At 47.6% G+C, this 19,069-nt stretch overlaps 1 protein-coding gene across 1 annotated transcript in view; it reads left to right on the forward strand.

The window, feature by feature from the left end:
* Positions 1-19,069, forward strand: part of DPP6 (dipeptidyl-peptidase 6) — a 308,399-nt gene that overhangs the window by 212,466 nt on the left and 76,864 nt on the right. The window contains exons 9-12 of the mRNA XM_015413434.1: positions 611-765; positions 2,774-2,871; positions 13,524-13,647; positions 15,395-15,433. Coding sequence (XP_015268920.1) covers positions 611-765; positions 2,774-2,871; positions 13,524-13,647; positions 15,395-15,433 — 416 coding nt within the window. The remainder of the gene's footprint in view (positions 1-610; positions 766-2,773; positions 2,872-13,523; positions 13,648-15,394; positions 15,434-19,069) is intronic.

The following is a 19,069-nucleotide window of genomic DNA, read 5'->3' on the forward strand; positions in this document are numbered from 1 at the left end:
TCTGTCAAGAGCTCTCTCAGCCCTACCTCCCTCACAGGGTGTCTGTTGTGGGGAGGGGAAGGGAAAGGAGTTTGTAAGCCACTCTGAGACACCTTTGGGTAGTGAAGGGCGGGGTAGAAATCCAATCTCCTCCTCCTCCTCCTCCTCTTTTTGTATTGTGGTTATTTTTGCTAATCCATTTCTTGGATGGTACTTTAAAAAAACAACCTTAAAAGTTGGTTAAATATTATGTTCTTAAGGGAAGAACCCTGCTGCATCACAACAATTCTTCTTGTAGACCAGCATCATGTTTCCCTAGCAGCCAAACAGACAAGTGTGCAACGCTGAGTCACACACACTAAATAATCCACTCTCAATCCACTTTCCATCTGGATTTTACTGTGTGAACTGGCAAGATCCTTTTGGAAAGTGCATTGAAGGTGGATTATTTAGTGTGTGTGACTGCAGTATTCCCAAGTCTGGAATACTGGTTAACACACCTCGTAGGCTTGTCTTAAGAACGAGTGGAGGGGACCACACACACCGTCCTGACCTTTCTGCTCTTCTGTTCCTGGGCTAGCTAAAATCCGAGATGTAACCAATCTCCTTTTCTTCTTCCTTCTTTAACCAGAGGAGATCCTGAAGACCCATATCGCACACTGGTGGTCTCCAGATGGCACGAGATTAGCGTATGCAACCATCAATGACTCCAGAGTCCCCACTATGGAGATACCCATGTACACCAATGATCTTTATCCCAAAGTGAAAACATATCATTATCCAAAGGTAAGATGGAAGCAAGTCAACAGATTAACATTCAGGATATTTTTGTTGTTGTTGTTTTGTTTTTTACCTTCCCTTGGTTGAAACTGGAGAACAAATAGCTTCGTATAAAGTCCCGGATCACCCAAGCTAGCCTGATCTTCTCTAGCCCAGTCTTGTCAGGTCCAAGAAGCTAAGCAGGGTCAGCCCTGGTTAGTACTTGGAGGGGAGACCACCAAGGAAATCTAGGGTTGCTAACCGCCTCTGAACATTTTTTGCCATGAAAACACTATGGGATGGCTGTAAGTCAGCTGTGACTTGATGGCAAAAAGTCATTTTTTTTAAATGATCCTAATCATCTTAGAGCTGTATTACACCTTCTCTGATAGATATTCCCCCCAATAAGGTTTGCTTTGGTCCTCTACTGATAGATTAACACTATAACTAATTGCTGGTAGCTTCAACTTGATCAGGGACTGTTTCTACTCTTGGTTCGCTAGCAGCTCAACCCACCAAAATGGTGTCCCCCCAAGTGGCTTGCATGCTCATGAGGGAAAACATATGAGCATCCAAAACAGGGATGCAGTCCTTTCTGTCAGAACTATGATTGCCTCTCAGTGTTCTAACATTGGCTTTGACAGCAGATTTGCTTTGCCGTTTAAAGCAGTGCTAAAATGTGAATTAATCTGTTGTTCAACCAGAAGCCACCCACAGGGGGGGAAACATAGGCTACATCCTTAGCTGTATCTTGAGCTTTAATCCCTGAGTTGATTATAACAAATTTTTGCTGTGTCAGCACCTAACAGGACTGTCCTAAGTAGAGTTACACTCATCTATATATCTAATTCTCAACAGTCCCCTCTGCGTGCAGATCCTTATTTCCACAAACAGAGGGCACACTCTCTTGTCTAAGCCTATTGGCATCAATGGACCTAGAAGGGGGTAACTCTGCTTTCTAGATCAAGGCAAGCCTGACCAGTCCCTAGGAGTGAAAATGACTAAACTGAGGCTATTGTACTTTGGTCACATTATGAGAAGATGAGGGTCACTGGAAAAATCATAATGCTAGGAAAAGATGAAGGCAGCAGAAAAGGCGGAGGATCCAACATCAGAGGGATGGACTTAATCAAGGCAGCCACAGAGTTTGCAAGACTGGAGCAAGGCAGTTTGCAAGACTGGAGCAAGGCTGCTAATGATAGGAGGTTTCAGAGGTCATTAATTCATAGGGTTGCCAGAAGTTGGAAGCAACTTGACAGCACTTAACACACACACACACAACTCTGTTTAGGATGGCACCGCAAATCCCTGTGTGTGCGTGCATGACCGCATGCACATGTAAATACGTACACACATGTATAACCCCCGTTCAGCCTTCCTCAAGGCCCTCAAGGAAGTGTGTACCATGGAACACGCCAAGACTTACAGCAAAGCGACAGAACATGTGGTTAACCATCATCCTTCAGCCTTAATCATAGGCAGATCTTTTCGCACCAAAACACTGAGCAGCTACCTAAGTGCAAATGTTAACTTCCACAGTATCTCAACGTTTCTGCTTTGGAGAAAAGCAATATTTTTGTTAAGCCCATATACTGTAGTGCTTTGAGTGCTGCACTAGGACTTGGGAGACCCAGATTCAATTTTCCGTACTACGTTGAAGCCCACCAGATGACCTTGGAAACCAGACACTTTCTTTCAGCCCAGTCTCCCTCACTGGGTTTTTTTGAGGATAATATGGAGGGGAAGAGTCAAGTATGCCGTCTTGAGCTCCTTAGAGGAAGGATAGTAATGTACTAGACAACAACCACTAGCAAATCCAGTGTTTGTCCTGTTCTGGTCCATATGTAGTCATGATGACCCTTGCTGGCAGAACAACAGAATTAAAGTTGATTGCCGTCTATTTTCTTCAGCAATGGGCGATTCTAGTTGTGAACGGAATGTGTCCTTTCGCTATTTGTAGTTTGTTATAATATCACGTAATGACATGTTATTTAAAGAACAGTGTACAGTGATTCCATCTTCCTTTTTCTTTCAGGTTGGAACAGAAAATCCAAGCATTTCCTTGCATGTCATTGGCTTGAACGGACCTCCCCATGACTTGGAAATGACTCCTCCAGATGATCCAAGAATGAGGTTTGTTGTGGGTAATAACGTACTAGAAACAGTCAAGGGCGTCTCCCTTGTAGCCTGGCCTCTCTTTGCCTGGTTGCTAAGTTTTGCCGCAGTCGCTCCCTTAAACGAGTCACACGTGGGGGTGAGTCAGGAGGACTTTCAGCTTGCAGTTCTTCCTTCTTATCTGGTCCAGGTGTGAAGACTGCTGTTACAGGCACTTGCCAGCTATCCTCCTCTGCTGTTTCAAAGGGGCCAGCTGTGGTTTCTGCCGGCTCTGTCAGCTCATCCCCATCCATGCCCATGACAGTACGGCTTTAAGGGATGAAACCAACACCTGGAATTGGACTCAGGAGAGGATTGGTAGCCAGTATAACTGTTGTAGTATCAGGGTCACATCCTCAGAGCACTCTGCAATAGCTGCAGCTCCAAACACTCTTCAAGGGTAGCCCCAAGTAGAGTACATTGCAGTAGTCCTGTCCAGATGTAACTAAGTCATAGATCACTGTGGATAAAGCAGACTGATCCAGGAACAGGCACAGTTGGTACACCAGCCTAAGTTGGGCAAAAGCACTCTGAGCCACTTCAGCTACCTGGTTTTCTAAGCTGGTCATTGTATCAAACAGCACTCCCAAACTGTGAACCTGGCTCTTCAGGGGCACTGTAACCCCATCCAAGACAGGAGAGATCTGAAGTCCCAGGTCTACCTGTCTACTTACCCAGAGAACCTATGTCAGGTAGGAATTAAGTTTCAGTTTGTTCACCTTCATCCAGCCCATTACTGACTCCAAGCACTGGTTCAGAACATCAATAGCATCATAGGAATCAGGCAGGAAAGAAAGGTAGAGCGGGGTGTCCACATGCTGATAACACCACAGCCCATATATAGGTAATATATAGAGGCAATACATATTTAATATTCCATGTTTATGTGTGGGACCCTGGCCAGTGTTCCCTTCAAGCTGTGCTCATTAACTCAGGAAGCCCCGCTCAGCAGCAGTCTGGAGTCGCGGAGTGTCTTGCACTGCCTATTGCCCATGTGAAGACTACAGCAGTTATATTCTGCTCAGGATGTGAACTGCTCTGCTCAGGGGATTAAAGGGAACATTGATGGTTATAATTTAACAGAGGGAGACATTGTAAATCCACAAAGCACATGATGATGTATATCATCATCATCATCATCATCATCATCGATATCATTAATATGATTAATATTATGGAATCACACTCTTCCTCCAAGGAACTCAAAGTAGTAAAAATGGGAGATCCTCACAACAGCCCTGTCGGGGTTAGGGTAACAGAGAAAGAGAGAGAGAATTTGGCTGGATCTTACCCAGTAAGCTCCATGATGTACAACACCACAATTGGTTGTTGTTTAGGGGGCGAAACATGTCCCAGTATTAACTCACCTGCTTTCTCGGGCTTGGTTGCCATGGGAATGTAAGGGAGTGAGAGGAATGTCTACTTTGGCTTTTGGCTGCTTCGCTGCTGCTTCCAGTTATCTTAGTCGGCCCAGACGCATAACCTTGAACCCCAGTCAAGCCTGGCATCATCTTTCCCTTGGGAACTATGGGCCATTAAGGGCCAGCTTGATTTAGGTATAATTGCTTGCTTTGCGTGCTTTTCCCCAGTTCTAACACAGAAACATCAAGAGTCTGGATCATATCAATGTCTCAATAAACTTTCTATTCTTCTGAAAGACTGTTGTTGGGAACTGATTTCTCCAGAGGTCTGACACCCAGTAATGGTCACATTCTGAAATCTTGTGTGTGCTAATTTGCAACTCTCATTGAATTAATTGGGATTTTCTTCTGCATACCCATGCATAAGACTGTGCTTTTAGTCCATAAGGTGCCACCCACACAACAAAGTATTTTGTGGCTACAGACACACCCAGGTGCTCCTCTGGGATATACAACACTCAGCTGGTAAACTGCTGTTGTCAGGCTTGTTTCCCTGCATCCCTGACATTCTGCACATAACTTTTATGGTGTCGTCATAAAAAGTTGTCTCTGTGCTGTGACCCTGCGAACGCCCCTTATTCAGCATTATCTTGACTGACGTTAAAGATCTTAAACTGTGGTCCTGAGCGAGCTACGTTTGGAAATGAATTATTTTGAAAGCAATGGGATTTCATGTCAGCAGAGCGTTATGTAAATAGTGCTTATGTTCTTCAAAACCACCGATTAACTAAAAGCTTTGGATGTCCGCCAGAGTAGTTGAATCAATGAGTTTGTGCTGTGTAGTGTATCCCACATATTGCTAAGGTTAATTATCCACACTTAGCAGAGTATATTATAGGTATCAAATTTAATGTAACACATTCAAAGCTCACCTTGAAGCCTACTGAGCTAAGCTTTGGTATTCGAGGCAAATATGTAGGCACAGCTTGGAACGTTTGATAAAGCCAGGGTCACTAGAAGCCAGACAGCATCTCAGGGAGCAAAGGAGGGGCTGTGGCTTAGTGGAAGAGCCTCTGCTTTGCATGCAGAAGGTCCCAGGTTCAATCCCAACATCTCCTCTTAAAAGAGTCTTGTAGGAAGAGGTGTGAAAGACCTCTGCCTGAGACCCTGGAGAGCTGTTGCCTGTTTGAGTAGACAACACTGGCCTTGAAGACATGATTCAGTATAAGGCAGATTGATTTGTGTTCATGTTTTTTTTCATAAGCCCACAGCCCACTAAAGGGTTGGCATGGACAGCCTGAATTATTGTGGAAGTTGGCTGAACAGTGTCTTCTGCAAGAAGGCATGGCAGAGTGTTCCCACTAAAGTGCGCTGGCTCACAGATTTTTAGACCCTAGTGCATGGATTTTTCGTGCAGCTCAGGGTGACGAGATTTGCATGTTGTGATCCCCAGAAGTGCTGACCACAATACACCAGGAACTGCAAGCTGACCATGAGAACTGCAGCCAAATGCAAGGAACAGATCGGACGCTTTTCATTGGACGCCATGCTAGAGTGTCACATCCAATGAAGTGAAAGCAGAGTTCTTGGCCAGACATCAACTTTGATCTGCCCCCATCCCTCTCGTTCACTAATTACATACTTGTGGGCAGGAGACCGAAAGAAGCCCAGGGATCCGGTGCGACCGCCTAGTTCCTCACCTACTTGGGGGTGCTCTCTCCCTCCTGCCTCCTCGCAAGCAGGCAGCCACCCCTCTCAAGCCCATCTCTCCTGGGGCGGTAGCCTCCCCCAGACTTATCACTTGCCAGCTTCTCTCGCAGTGATCCTGGCCTCCTCTGCTGGCACAGCAGCCAATTGCTGGCATCCTCCAGTGCCATGTGGCTCCCTGCCAGTGGCTAGTGGGTGGGGTCTCCCTACACTGAGGCCACTCCTGCTGTTTCTCCAGAGCATGCTGCCGGCCTAAGGAGCTAAGCAGCAGTGCCCTGGTATGGGCACATAGAAGCCTTGTGCCCAGGGATGCAAAGCACAGCTCGGGAGCCCAACCATGAGACCTGACCCTGCTGTGAGAAAGCAGCTATCAGGGGGGAAATGGCTGCCGATGGAAGGGAGAGAAGGAGGAGCTCCAGCGATCCCATGAGCCCAGATGGGACTTCTGACACGTTGTGGAGTCACACTCCATCCTAAACAGAATCACACCCTTCTAAGTCTAAGTGCGCTGAAAAGGGTCTGACTGCTTAGGATGGTACCTGTAATGTATCCGATTGCCACGTGCGCAACCGTTGGGCCATGCGGTCGCGCACAAGTCCTAAGCTTCGTTCTGTGAGAACAATAGCAGAGCGGATCCTAGCCCGCACCAACCAGAGGGCAAGGTCCGCGGCCGAGAGCCTATGAGACTCCCGGCCACTGTAAATAACCTATAGGGTCACTAGGGGATGTGTTTTGGTGGTGGGTTCTGGGCATATATACCGGCCTGCGTGCCGGGGGTCCTTGTCTTGTTCTTCACTAAATAAAGTACTCTTGCTGAAATCACTCTTCATTCTGAGTACTTTTCAGTACCGCAAAATTCTTTGGGGTTTTTTAAATAGTTCCCAAAAAATGGAGGGAGGGGAGGGGAGTTCCTGAAGTGAAGGAGAACGAAGGGGAAAGTGTGTCTTTTTGCCATGACACTATATGATGAGGAAGGGGAAAGTGTTTCTTTTTGCCATGATACTATATGATGAGCTTTTGAGGGAATTATATGATAGGCTGGGGAAAATGGGGGGGGGAGATATTTCCGTGGCAGATTTCCAACCCTGCTTGCACTTGGTGGAGAGAGAAGGAGCCGGGCGCGGGGGGGGGATGACTCAGTGGTGAGGTAGGTGATAAAAATCAATCATCCACTCTCTCACTCTGGCGACCAAGAGTCTTTTCTTTTTTTTTAAAGTCCCTGGCTAGACAATAAGAGAGAACACTAAAAATTCCATCCAGGTTTCTTAAGGCTGAAAACAAGAGACGTTTTCTTCCAGGGAACTGAAGTCTTGTTAAAATGAGAACTGGAAGCCATGGGCTTTGTGTGGTGTAGGGAAGAGTTTCATAAATAGCATTACTGTGTCTTTAAGGCATAGTTTATGTGGTTTTTTTCTGCTCTGTCCTAGGAGTTCTAGTTTGGTGGCTGCAGTTAGCAAGCATGTTCTAGGCCTGGCTGTTCCATAACGTAGTTCTGGTTCTCTAGTTATACCTGTAACTTCTTATTTGGGTCCTCAGTAAAGTGAGTTGAGACCTCCTGTTATTGCTGTGTGAGACTAATGCAGCCTGTATCTGCAGTCCTCAGACACAGTGGGGACCTCTGTCTGCCCAAAGAATAAGCAGAACAACACACTTCTGCCAGCCCAGCCTTGGTAAACAGGCATCCCTGGCTATAGCATTGTTTCTAGTATCTGAATAACCTGCTCACAAAGTGGAATTTTTGCTCACAGGACTCCACAGCTTAGAGGGAACATTGGGCATGGGGGTCCTCTCGGACACTAATGCCTCTTCTTCCTGGGGGCCCTTTTCACAGTAGCCGTCCAGCCTCAGTCTCCTGCAAGTCATGCAGCATGAGGAAGCAATGCTTCACCGACTCCTGGGCTCATGTAGACCCATACACGTCTTCTCTCACATACTCCCTGTGCCGCATTCCAAATCCCTGGCTGCTGTGGGGATGACAAGACAACTGCTCCCGATGTGATCAGCTGGGCAAAACTGAGCAAGCCCTGCTCTGTGCGCCCCTGTTTTCAGGATTGTTCTCAGGGCTCTACTGGTAGCAGGAGCTCCTTTGCATATTAGGCCACACCCCCTAGGGTAGCCAATCCTCCAAGAACTTACAGTAGCCCCAGTAAGAAGAGCTCTGTAAGCTCTTGGAGGATTGGCTACACTAGGGGTGTGTGGCCTAATATGCAAAGGAGCTCCTGCTACCAGTAGAGCCCTGGATGCTTCGCCCCGTTCATTCAAGCCCAAGCTACCCAAACCAGTTGTTTGGAGACCACACTGAGATGCAAGGGCGGATTGGCCAGTATCACCACTGGGACTGCCCCCGATATCACCACTGGGACGGCACCACTTCATCTCCCTTCCTCCTTCCTTTGGGAGGCGGGGCCAGGACAGGATGGAGGGGTGTGGTCCTTTTCCCAGGGCCATTCCCCCCTCCCCATCTGTCCCTGGGGAGAAGGGGGCCAGTGCGCTGCTGGGTGTGGTTCAGGCCTGTAGCCACAGTGGGGTCTTTGGGGGTAGAGCCCCACCACAGACAAGCCCTGCCGCACCCCAAGAGGATGCCAGACCCCCACACAACCACCCCGGTGCACTTCACCCCACAGTAGCAGGAAGGCTGGGGAAGGAAAGGGAAGCCTTCCTGCCTCTTCTGGTCAGTTTGGAGGAACACCCGAGGGAGTGAAACTGACCAGAAAAGGCAGGGCGGCTTCCCTTTTCTTCTCCCGCCTCCCCACCCCTGGGGAAGGAAAGAGAGAGAAGGCATGTTTTCTCTCTCTCTCCTTTGCTACCCCACTTAATCTAATTAGGTTCCCTGCTCACAGCCTCACCAGCCAAAAATTTCTGACCAAGAGACTGGTGTGATTTGCTCCCAGCCTCCAGCATTATGGGGAGGAAACCACAGGCACAGCCTGTACCCATCCATTACCTCCCAAACCTGCACCACCAGCAGCCAGGATCAAGCCACGCCCCTTCACAGCTAGAAGCATTTCTGGGATTCGGCTTGTTCTCAGTTAGCTGAGGAATTTATAGGTATAATGTGCACCCATAATCATCTCCTGGACCACTGTTGGATTCGAGTCCAGGAGCACCTTAGAGAGCAAAAAGATTTTGCGGAGCACAAGCTTCCTTGTGCTAGCACCATGTGGTCTGGCCCAAATTCCTGTAGTGCCATAGTTCTGCTGCGATTCACCTTGCTCCCTTGGGGGACGGGAAGGAGGAGGAGGAGGATATTGGATTTATACCCCACCCTTCACTACCCGAAGGAGTCTCAGAGCTGCTTACAATCCCTTTCCCTTCCCCTCCCCACAACAAACACCCTGGGGCTGAGAGAGCTCTTTCAAGAACTGACCTTGAGAGAACAGCTCTGAAAGAACTTATGAGTGACCCAAGGTCACACCAGCAGCTGCATGTGGAGGAGTGGGGAATCAAACCCGGTTCTCCCAGATTAGAGTCCATGCTCCTAACCACTATACCAAATTGTAGCCTACATTCTTAGAGAGACATAATACCTTGAATGTGTTCAGGGGAAGAGGTGGCATGAGTCAGCAGCAGTGCTAACTCTGAAGGAGAGAGGTTTCGTTTTTGCATCCATTCCCGACAAGCGTGGTTCTCAGGTAATATAACCCCCTCCCCTCCTGTGTCTGCTCTACAGCTGCTTTGAATCATCGAGGGTGAAAAGCTACAATCATTTGCCCCGCTCTCTTATTTATTCTGTCTGCTGCCGAGAGTTTTTCATTATCTGCTCGTTTTGCTTTTGTTTTATCACCCTGGCGAAATAAGCTAGTGTTGATCTATGGTGTAGAGCGAGCACAAAGTTATTGAAGTCGCTGAATTTTGAGTGCACGGTTATGATCCCTCCCGTCTGCGAATGCTAGTCATGAAGCCGCTGAACTCTGTAATTCAACCCCTCCCTGCAGCTGAATTCATGAGTCTAAATATTGCCGGGAGCCACAAAATTAATCTCCAGCTTGTTGTTTTGCTGGATAATTAGATCATCTTCATTCGCCGAGTCTTCCCTCCTCTGTATATATGGAAACCCCTCTCCAGAACACATTACCTTTTCTCCGGTGACACAGCACATTAATCCCAACGAGAGCCACAACTTCTTATACATATTTTATAGCAAACAAACGAACTCGTAAAAATTTTATGGACTGTGCACTGTGAAAAGTCATTGTGTTATAATTTAAAGGTGCCGCTGACCTGCGCATTCCACCTGGATGTGATAACGCTGCGTGATTTGTCCAGCCTCACAATGACAGCGCTTGTTCGTTGTGAAATTGTTTGCCCTTTTCTTGATTCTGGGGCGGAAATTGCACATTCTTTACCTTAAATGTTAAAAATATAATGCCAGGCAAGCTTTTTATTCCCTGCCACATAATACGGGAGCGAAGGCAGCATGGTCACATTTCAGAAGCTGAGGAGGGTCAGTACTTGGAAGGGAGACCACCAAATAAGACTCTGCAGGGGAAAGCAATGGCCAGTTCACCTCGGCTTCTCGCTGGCCTAGAAAGTCCCTTGCTGGGGTTGCCATAAGTCAGTGGTGACTTGTTGACACGTACATTTGTACCACATAATATGGAATTCAGGCTAAGGTCTAAAGGAAAGGATACGAAAATACCCTCCCTTACAATTACAGCTAATGTGAAAAGACAGAGAGAAGTGTAGCCACCTGGCCACAAGCGGTGGCCCAAAGTTTGATGAGCATCCCTCCCCTCTCTGGTTAGAGTGATGACCCCTTTCTGCCAGATTTAGAGCTGGCTGTTGGACCCCATAATCACACCCTGCTTTAGAGGCCTCCGCATTCAAGTTGAGCACAGCATAAAACTTTCTCTGCTAAATGCCTGCTCCCCCCCCCCCACACCACCGAAGTAGCAGTAATGTGATGCATGAGTCGGTTTACATCTTTAATGTGCAGAAGCGTATCTTCACTGAGGTTATAGAGGAGTCATAAGCAAAACCGTCCCCTGGTGGGCAGGCAGACCCACCGGCACGTATATTGTTCATTGCAATTCCATGTGTAGCATCAGCTGATTTGCAGAGAATGGCCCCAGTGTGCCACCAGACCTGTTCAGATCAATGAGAAGCGTGACCTGGAAGCTCTTATGAAGTTCACTTAATACCACGTGACCTGATGTGGCCTGTTGTTACAGAGGTGCTCCTTGTTGATCTGCTTACCAGCATTAGGCTCTGCTTTGGCTAGAGTTTGATTGTGGTACATGGACTGAATCCTGCCTAAGGTCAACCACATTCTGGACTGTGAGTTTGAATCTTGGCATGTTGTGGGTTACTAGTAGGGTCCCCAACACCACCTAGGCAAATGCCAGGAGATCGGGGAGGGGGGGCCTGAGGAAGGTGAGGATTGGGGAGGATGAGATGTCACTTTGGGGCAACACTCAAGGAATTCCCCGTAATCTATAGTAAAGACCATGGAGACTATGGAATAGGGCTGCCAAGTCCCCCCGGGGGGTCGTGGCCCCGCCCCCAGCGTGCCCGGCGTCATGACGTCACTTCCCTGTGACGTGCATGCGGCGCGTGCGCGCACCCACCGGGATCCGCACGGGAGTCCCCCGCCGGCAAGGTAAGTGCCACTTGGCAACCCTACTATGGAAAATTCCCAGACTGTCACTATGGAGGGCATTTTCTTCTCCCACTCTTTAGTTTCTTGAGTGTGGGAGTTTATGGCAAGGTCAGGGAATTGCCCTCTGGGCCCAGAATTAAAAAGCCTAATTACTAGCTCGGTTCACTTCAGACACTGAAGAATTTCCATCAGTTGGTTAAAAACTGGTGGCAGCTTACCTGAATGAGTATCTGTACTTTCAGCAAAGATGCTGGTGAAGTTCTCTGTAATTGATTCCTTCCCTGAAAATGTCCTTCTGCTATCCTAAGTAGTTCCCACTGTTCATTCGTTAAGATCCTTTGTCTTCCCTGATGAAGGTTTTGAGCCTTTGGGGATAGAGCCGCATAGTTCCAGAGTCTTCCCCATTGCTTGGCAAGGATTAAATATTAAACAGCAGGAGTCCCAAGAACCAAGAGCGGCTTTTATGCATATGATTTTACAACTTCACACGTTAAACCAGCAGGGGAGATAATGAATGTCAAAGTCTGGTATTTCCTGTTGTTGCTTTGTTGGTGGTGCTGTTTAGTTAGTTAGTTTTTAAAATACTCATAAGTGCTGTAGAAAGAGTAGAATTTATTTATTTTGAAACCTTATATGCCGCCTCTTCAGGGTGGCTGACAAAGTAAACAATACAATAAAACCCTAAACACCATAACATAATTGTTATCAATATTAAAGCAAACCAAGGATGTAAAAACAGCTTAAAATAACATTCGGGCACCTAAAACAATATCTTGTAAAACAGTTCTCTGGTAAGAAGAATGAATGTTCCCTCTAAACTGAGTTAGTGTGAGCTAGTTCACCATTTTTTAACCTCCAGCTCACACATTTTTGTCTTAGCTCAGGCAGGATGACTCCAGAGCAGTGCTCCCTCTAAACTGAGTTAGTGTGAGCTAGCTTACCATTTTTTAACCTCCAGCTCACACATTTTTGTCTTAGCTCAGGCAGGATGGCTCCAGAGCAGTGCTCCCTCTAAGCTGTGGAGTCTTGTGAGCAAAAATTCTACTTTGTGAGCTGCCGGCATTAAAGTTGTGGGTGAGCGATTTGCCTACTGCATAAACTAGCTTGCTCTGGAGCCATCCTTCCTGGGCTAAGACAAAAATGGGTGAGAGGGAAGCTAAAAAACTGTGAGCTAGCTCACACTAACTCAGCTTAGAGGGAACACTGCTCCAGAGCAAACTCATTTACGCAGTAGCCAAATTGCTCGCTCACAGTTTTAATGCCGGTCGCTCACAAAGCAGAATTTTTGCTCACAAGACTCCACAGCTTAGTGGGAGCATATTGGTTTAGAGTCTCATTAACATGACCACAATAAGTTTTATTTAGATATTTATGGCCCACTTTTCTCCCTCCATGGGACCCCCCAAAACCATTTAATCTTTCCCCCTCCTCCATTTTATCCTCACAACAACAACTCTGTGAGGTAGGTTAGGCTGAGAGAGAGCCATTGGCCCAGGATCACCCAGTGAGCCTCTATGGCAGAGCGGGGATTTGAATCTGGGTCCCCCAGATCTTAGTGCGGTGCTCTGACCACTACGCCACACCAGAAGGAAGACAGAGAGAAGCAACAGGGAGGGAAGATGTAAGTTAATAAATGAGCTGCTATTATATGATGCTGCATTGGGAGTTCTGTAATGAACACCTGGAATAGTGCTGTGGGAGAGTTCTGAGATGGGAGGGGCCAAGTCTTGTTTCACCTGTCCCTCAGGTGTGCCCAGGTGGGGGGGTATCTTTTTCTGCACATACCTAGAGAAGCCCTCTAGTGGCTGTCCTGGGTATTGGCTCTTTCCCACGGAACCAATCCTCCTTCCTACTGCGGTCCCTGCGAAAGACAAAACTTGCAACACTATTGTCTCTTCAATTGACTGTGTGTCTGCACCAGCAGTGCTTCAATAACCTTTGCGTGTGTGTCTGTGTGTGTTCAGAGACTACTATATTACCATGGTGAAATGGGCGACCAGTACCAAAGTGGCAGTGAACTGGCTAAACCGGGCACAGAACGTTTCCATCCTGACCCTCTGCGACGCAACCACCGGTGTCTGCACAAAGGTATGCCGCACATCTAAACACCGATCCCTCGCCTTCTGGCATGTGCAGTTCTGCTCCCAGATTTTTTGGGGGGAGGGGCAATTAATCTGAACATGATACATACAAAGAAAATTTGTTGCATGATCCATAAAGGTGCTTGATCCAAAATTAAGCATTTATTTATTTATGGCCTGCCTTTCTCATTTGGATGCAAGGTGGTTTACACAGAGTGAGTTAACAGCATTGGCAGGATGGGGTATTCAGTAAACAGCACAAAAGGATTAGGGTTGTGGAACCAACCCGAAGTCTAAGGTTGCCATTCCCCCAGTGGGGCCAGGGGATCCCCCAATTTTGGGGGCCCAATTCACCACAGCCCAGCTGGCTGGTGGGGGAAGCCCCACCCTGAGAAGCCCCCACCTCCCGGCGCTGGTGCAATGATGTCTCCCGGAAGTGACATCATCACATTTCCAGTGCCAGGGACAACACTCTAGGTTTTGGGCAATACTCTATGGTTTTGAGGCCCAAAAAGAAGAGAAGAAGAGATTAGATTTATACCCTGCCCTTCACTACCCGAAGGAATCTCAGAGCGGCTTACAATCCCTTTCCCTTCCCCTCCCCACAACAGACACCCTGTGAGGTAGGCGGGGCTGAGAGAGCTCTCTCGAGGACTGCCCTTGAGAGAGCAGCTCTGAAAGAACTTATGAGTGACCCAAGGTCACACCAGCAGCTGCATGTGGGGGAGTGGGGAATCAAACCTGGTTCTCCCAGATTAAAGTCCGCACCCCTAACCAACTGGCTGTCATAGACCATAGAATTTTGCCCAGAACCTAGAGCATTGCCCCTAACATCGAAAATGTCATGATGTCACTTCTGGGTGATGTCATTGTGGCACCAGAAAAGATCCAGGAAGAATTGGGGGTCCTCCCACCGGCAGCCAGGTAGGACTTGGCAACCCTACAGAAATCTATAAAACAGAACTGAAGCAAAGCATAAGCCTTAGCATGACACGTTAAATGATGCAAAAACGACATTGTAGGATCCTCGTTTCAGTAAGCTGAACACAGTAGTATAGACCAGAGTCCCTAAAATTTGATCTAAGTAATTTTTCTGTGGCCTCGTCCTGAACACGTTTCCTGGTGAGCAAGTCCCATGGGGTTCTTTGGGGCTGACTCTCCCAAGAAGCACACGTAGGACTCCATTTAGCCTTTACTCACAGGGTCGCCTAACTCACTCGTGTGAAATCAAGGGATCTTGTGAAGTGCCTTAATAACGTGGTACCCGAGATTTCCACCCCGTACGTTCCATCCCAGGAGTGCCTTGTGAGATTTTCAAGCAGCATCTCTTCGTCTGGAGCAAGTTGCTTTGTGAGCTGTTAGGCCGATACGAGCGGGATGTCAATGTTAAAAAGAAAGAAGTTGTGTCATCTGCGTGGGGAAAGGCAAAGGGGCCTGCTCCTTCCCTGCTGAGCAAGACAAAGGCCCAGGGAACTGGGGCAACGGTAACGTTCACTGAACTGAAATGGCCTCTTTTGGCACATCGCATGGATAATGGCTGTGCTGTCAGCTCACTCACTTGTTTACCTCAGAGCAAAATCAAGAGGACGGAGTACCTGCCTTTCAGTTGCCTTCCCAGAAAGCACACTCAGACAGGCTCTTCTGTGCTTGCTCATCCACTGGTGAAATCGAGTCAGACAACTTTCTGCCCTGATGGGCAGAGTATAACAGATGTAAAGTACTGTATAACATTTAATTATATTGCCTCGTTACAGAAACATGAAGATGAGAGTGAAGCCTGGCTACACAGACAGGTAACTGTGGTCTTTTCCATTGTGATCTTTCTCCTCGCTTTAATACAAGAGTTTAGAGTTTGTGTTTTCCTTCCTTCCTTCGTTCCTTCCTTCCTTCCTTCCTTCCTTCCTAGCTGTCTACCTAATCTTTCTTCCAAGTAGCTCAGGGCAGCTTACCTGAGTCTTTCCTTTCCCCATGTTATCTTCTCTCTCTTTTTCTATTTTTTAAATTTTTTATTGTTGACTAGCAAAAACAAGTGACACATGAATCAACATATAGAACAGTTGCATATGACAACAACAGTAACAGAAACAGCAAAAATGCAAAGAGATAAAATGAATAGAACACAAAGAATAACCAGTAACTTTAAACATATCAATAAACCATTAATATTGTATCTAAGATCGAATCATATTCAGCTTTAGCAGATAAGTATACCCGGAAGGGAAACCAGCTTGACGTTTGAACCAGAAGGGTCTGCAGTTTTAGAAGGTGGAGTATCAGAGACTTTGTCCGTGGTACAAAATTCACACAATTTATTTATCCAGCCAGAAATGCTAAGGTGTGTGCTGTGCTTCCAGGATTTGGCTGTAACAAATCTGGCTGCCGCACATAATAATGCAATTAGGCCACTGTGCAGTGGGAGGGGAGATCTGAGTCGCCAAGCATCCAGTAGCAATGATTCTGGGTTAAAAGGTGTGCTAAAGGCTGTAATATGTATTCCCAATAACCCTATCAGGTAGAGTAGGCTGAAAAGGTGTGACTGGCCACAGTCACTCAGTGAGCTTTGTGGCCATGTGGGGATTTGAACCCAGCCAGATACTGAAGCTGAAGCTCAAATACTTTGGCCACCCAATGAGAAGGGAGAAGGGAGCACTCACTGGAGAAGACCCTGATGCTGGGAAAGATTGAAGGTCAAAGAAGACGGGGACGGCAAAGGATGAGATGGTTAGACAGTGTCATAGATGCAACAAACATGAAATTGAGTGAACTTCAGAGGACAGCAGAAGACAGGAGGGCCTGGCGTGACCTGGTCCATGGGGTCGCGAAGAGTGGGACTCAACTGTGCAACTGGACAACAGCAACAACTCTCTAATCCTACACTCTAACCATTACTCAACACTGGAAGTGTTTACTGCTCAGAACAAAACACTGTTGAAGATGCAAATCAAGAGACGTAAAATGACCTCTGAGTGCTCATTGAGAGTGACCGGAGAAACAGCCTCTTTGATCCATTGTTGACGAATCTGCTTTCTCTCAGCAAAGTCTCTCGTCCGTAGCCACTGGTGGGAGGATGACAAAGGCTGAAGGACTGAGGCTTTGGCAAGCCCGCGAGGGAAGCCAGATTGTTCCGTGTGCTCATGGTGAGCCCCCCTCCCCACGAGGGATCCTTGAATGTTGTTCTGGATTCTGCTCATAACAAAGCCAATCGCATAGCATTCCAGTTGTTGAGCTGATGCATTCTCCATATTCTCCACCACTGTATGGCTTTCTAGAGCTAGTGATGTCACCGTACTTTCCCAGGATATCAATATATCGATACAATGGATCTGTACAATCTGAAACCAGAATATTATATCAGTGCAACGGTGGCTATTTGATGCATGCACTAAGTGGAACCAAACCATGTGGATGCACTGCCGTTGTTTTCCAGCATCCCCTGCTCCAAGTCAGCTCAGACCAACCCACAATGGTCCTGGACTTGCAGACTGCTTCTGCATAGCCAGTGCCCCATGCAGATATCGTGTGGTACAGGAAAGAATTACTGACCTGGCAGCATAATAATTCTAGAATTCCTGAAGGAAGTGGATTGTTTGGATCCATTCCGCTCTGGTTTCCCCACTGTTCTGCAGTGGTTTTAGTTCCACTTCGAGGGAAGTTTCAGATTGTGGTGCAAGGGGGCCCTTGGCCTACGGGGTTCTCCGAGGTTCTATCTGTTCCCCGTGCTCTTTAGCATCTATATGAAGCTGCTGGGAGAGGTCATCCAGAGATCTGGGCTGAGTTGCTACCAATAGGCGGATGACACTCACCTCTGTCTCGTGCTTCCAGCAGATTGCAGGGAGGCAATGGAAAACCATGAGCAGGTGCCTGGAGGCAACTTTGGGGTGGATGAGGGCCAGGAGGCTGAGACGTGATCCTGACAAAACAGATGTTCTACCGGTGGGGTGAAGGTTTGACCCAGGAATTGGGTTATCTTCTATTCTGGATGGGATTGCACTTGACCAAAAAGAACAGATTCGTAGCTTGGGGGTGCTGCTGGGCCTGGGCCTCCTGTCGGTAGAGCCTCTGCTTGGCATGCAGAAGGTCCCAGGTTCAATCCCAGGCATCTCCAGTTAAAGGGATCAGGCAGTAGGTGATGTGAAAGACCTCTGCCTGAGACCCTGGAGATCTGCTGCCAGTCAGAGTAGACAATACTGACCTTGATGGACCCAGGGTCTGATCCAGTATCAGGCAGCTTCATGTGTAGATGCGTGTATGTGAAGTTAAGGGCTCAGGCGTGCCACTGTGATTGCCACTTCCGCGTATTCTCTCCAGCTCCCCTGGCCACTCCCCCGGTTTCTGGCTGTCAGTAACAGGCCGATGAGCCAACAGCATGATATTAATCACTGCAGAATTTAATGGCATTTGACACAACTCCACAGAGGAGCAGCAAACTGCTTTTCCCAAGAAACTCTTGTTGAAATTGCCTTTCATAGCAAGGCCATTCCGAGCTTCTCCATCTGACTAAGTGGGTGATTAATAGGTTATCTCCTTTCCCTTTTTCACTCTCCCAAATTATCAGGCCGTAATAGCTTTACAAATGACTGAGTTGTAGATTCACAGATTTTTAAGGTCAGAAGGCAGTTTCGGGAGTATTGCAGCCGGGCGTCCTTCTGTAACATCAGGCTTTATTGAATCTTCCCTGGCTGCTGTTAGTTCAAGTGCACTCCTGGCTCACGAGACCTGCAGCTGCCCTGCCAGTGTTCCCTCTAAGCTGAGTTAGTGTGAGCTAGCTCACAGTTTTTAGCCCTCCGGCTCACACATTTTTTGTCTTGGCTCAGGCAGGAGGGCTCCAGAGCAAGCTAATTGATGCAGTAGCCAAATCACTCACTCACGACTTTAATGCCGGTAGCTCACAAAGTAGAATTTTTTGCTCACAAGACTCCACAGCTTAGAGGGAGCACTGCTACCCTCCCCAACGACTGGGTGCAGTCAGATTGGTGGTGGGATGGAAGTTGACCTGGCTTGGGATTGCTCATGCCTCCCCCCCCCACTGTCATGTGTGATCTGATGCCTGACATGCTTGCCTCTTTTCCATGTATGCGCTGGGCCTATGCCATACGTTAGTTATTGCAGGCAAAGGATAGTCATGTTCAGATGTGTGTGTACAGATCTCAGCATGTTCATGTTCTGTGTGCATGGATGCAGATTCCTACACTTTGATTCTAGCCCTAAGTGAACATAAGAACCTAAGAGGAGCCAATGTTGGATCAAGCCAATGGCCCTTCCAGTCCAACACTCTGAGTCACACAGTGGCCAAAAACACCAGGTGCCATCAGGAGGTCCACCAGCAGGGCCAGGACACTAGAAGCCCTCCCACTGTTGCCCCCCCCCAAGCACCAAGAATACAGAGCATCACTTGCCCCAACCTGTGAGTTCCTATCTATACCTTGTGG

This window comes from Gekko japonicus, unplaced genomic scaffold (assembly GCF_001447785.1).
Source record: "Gekko japonicus isolate JY-2015 unplaced genomic scaffold, Gekko_japonicus_V1.1 scaffold105, whole genome shotgun sequence".
Classification (NCBI taxonomy): domain Eukaryota; kingdom Metazoa; phylum Chordata; class Lepidosauria; order Squamata; family Gekkonidae; genus Gekko; species Gekko japonicus.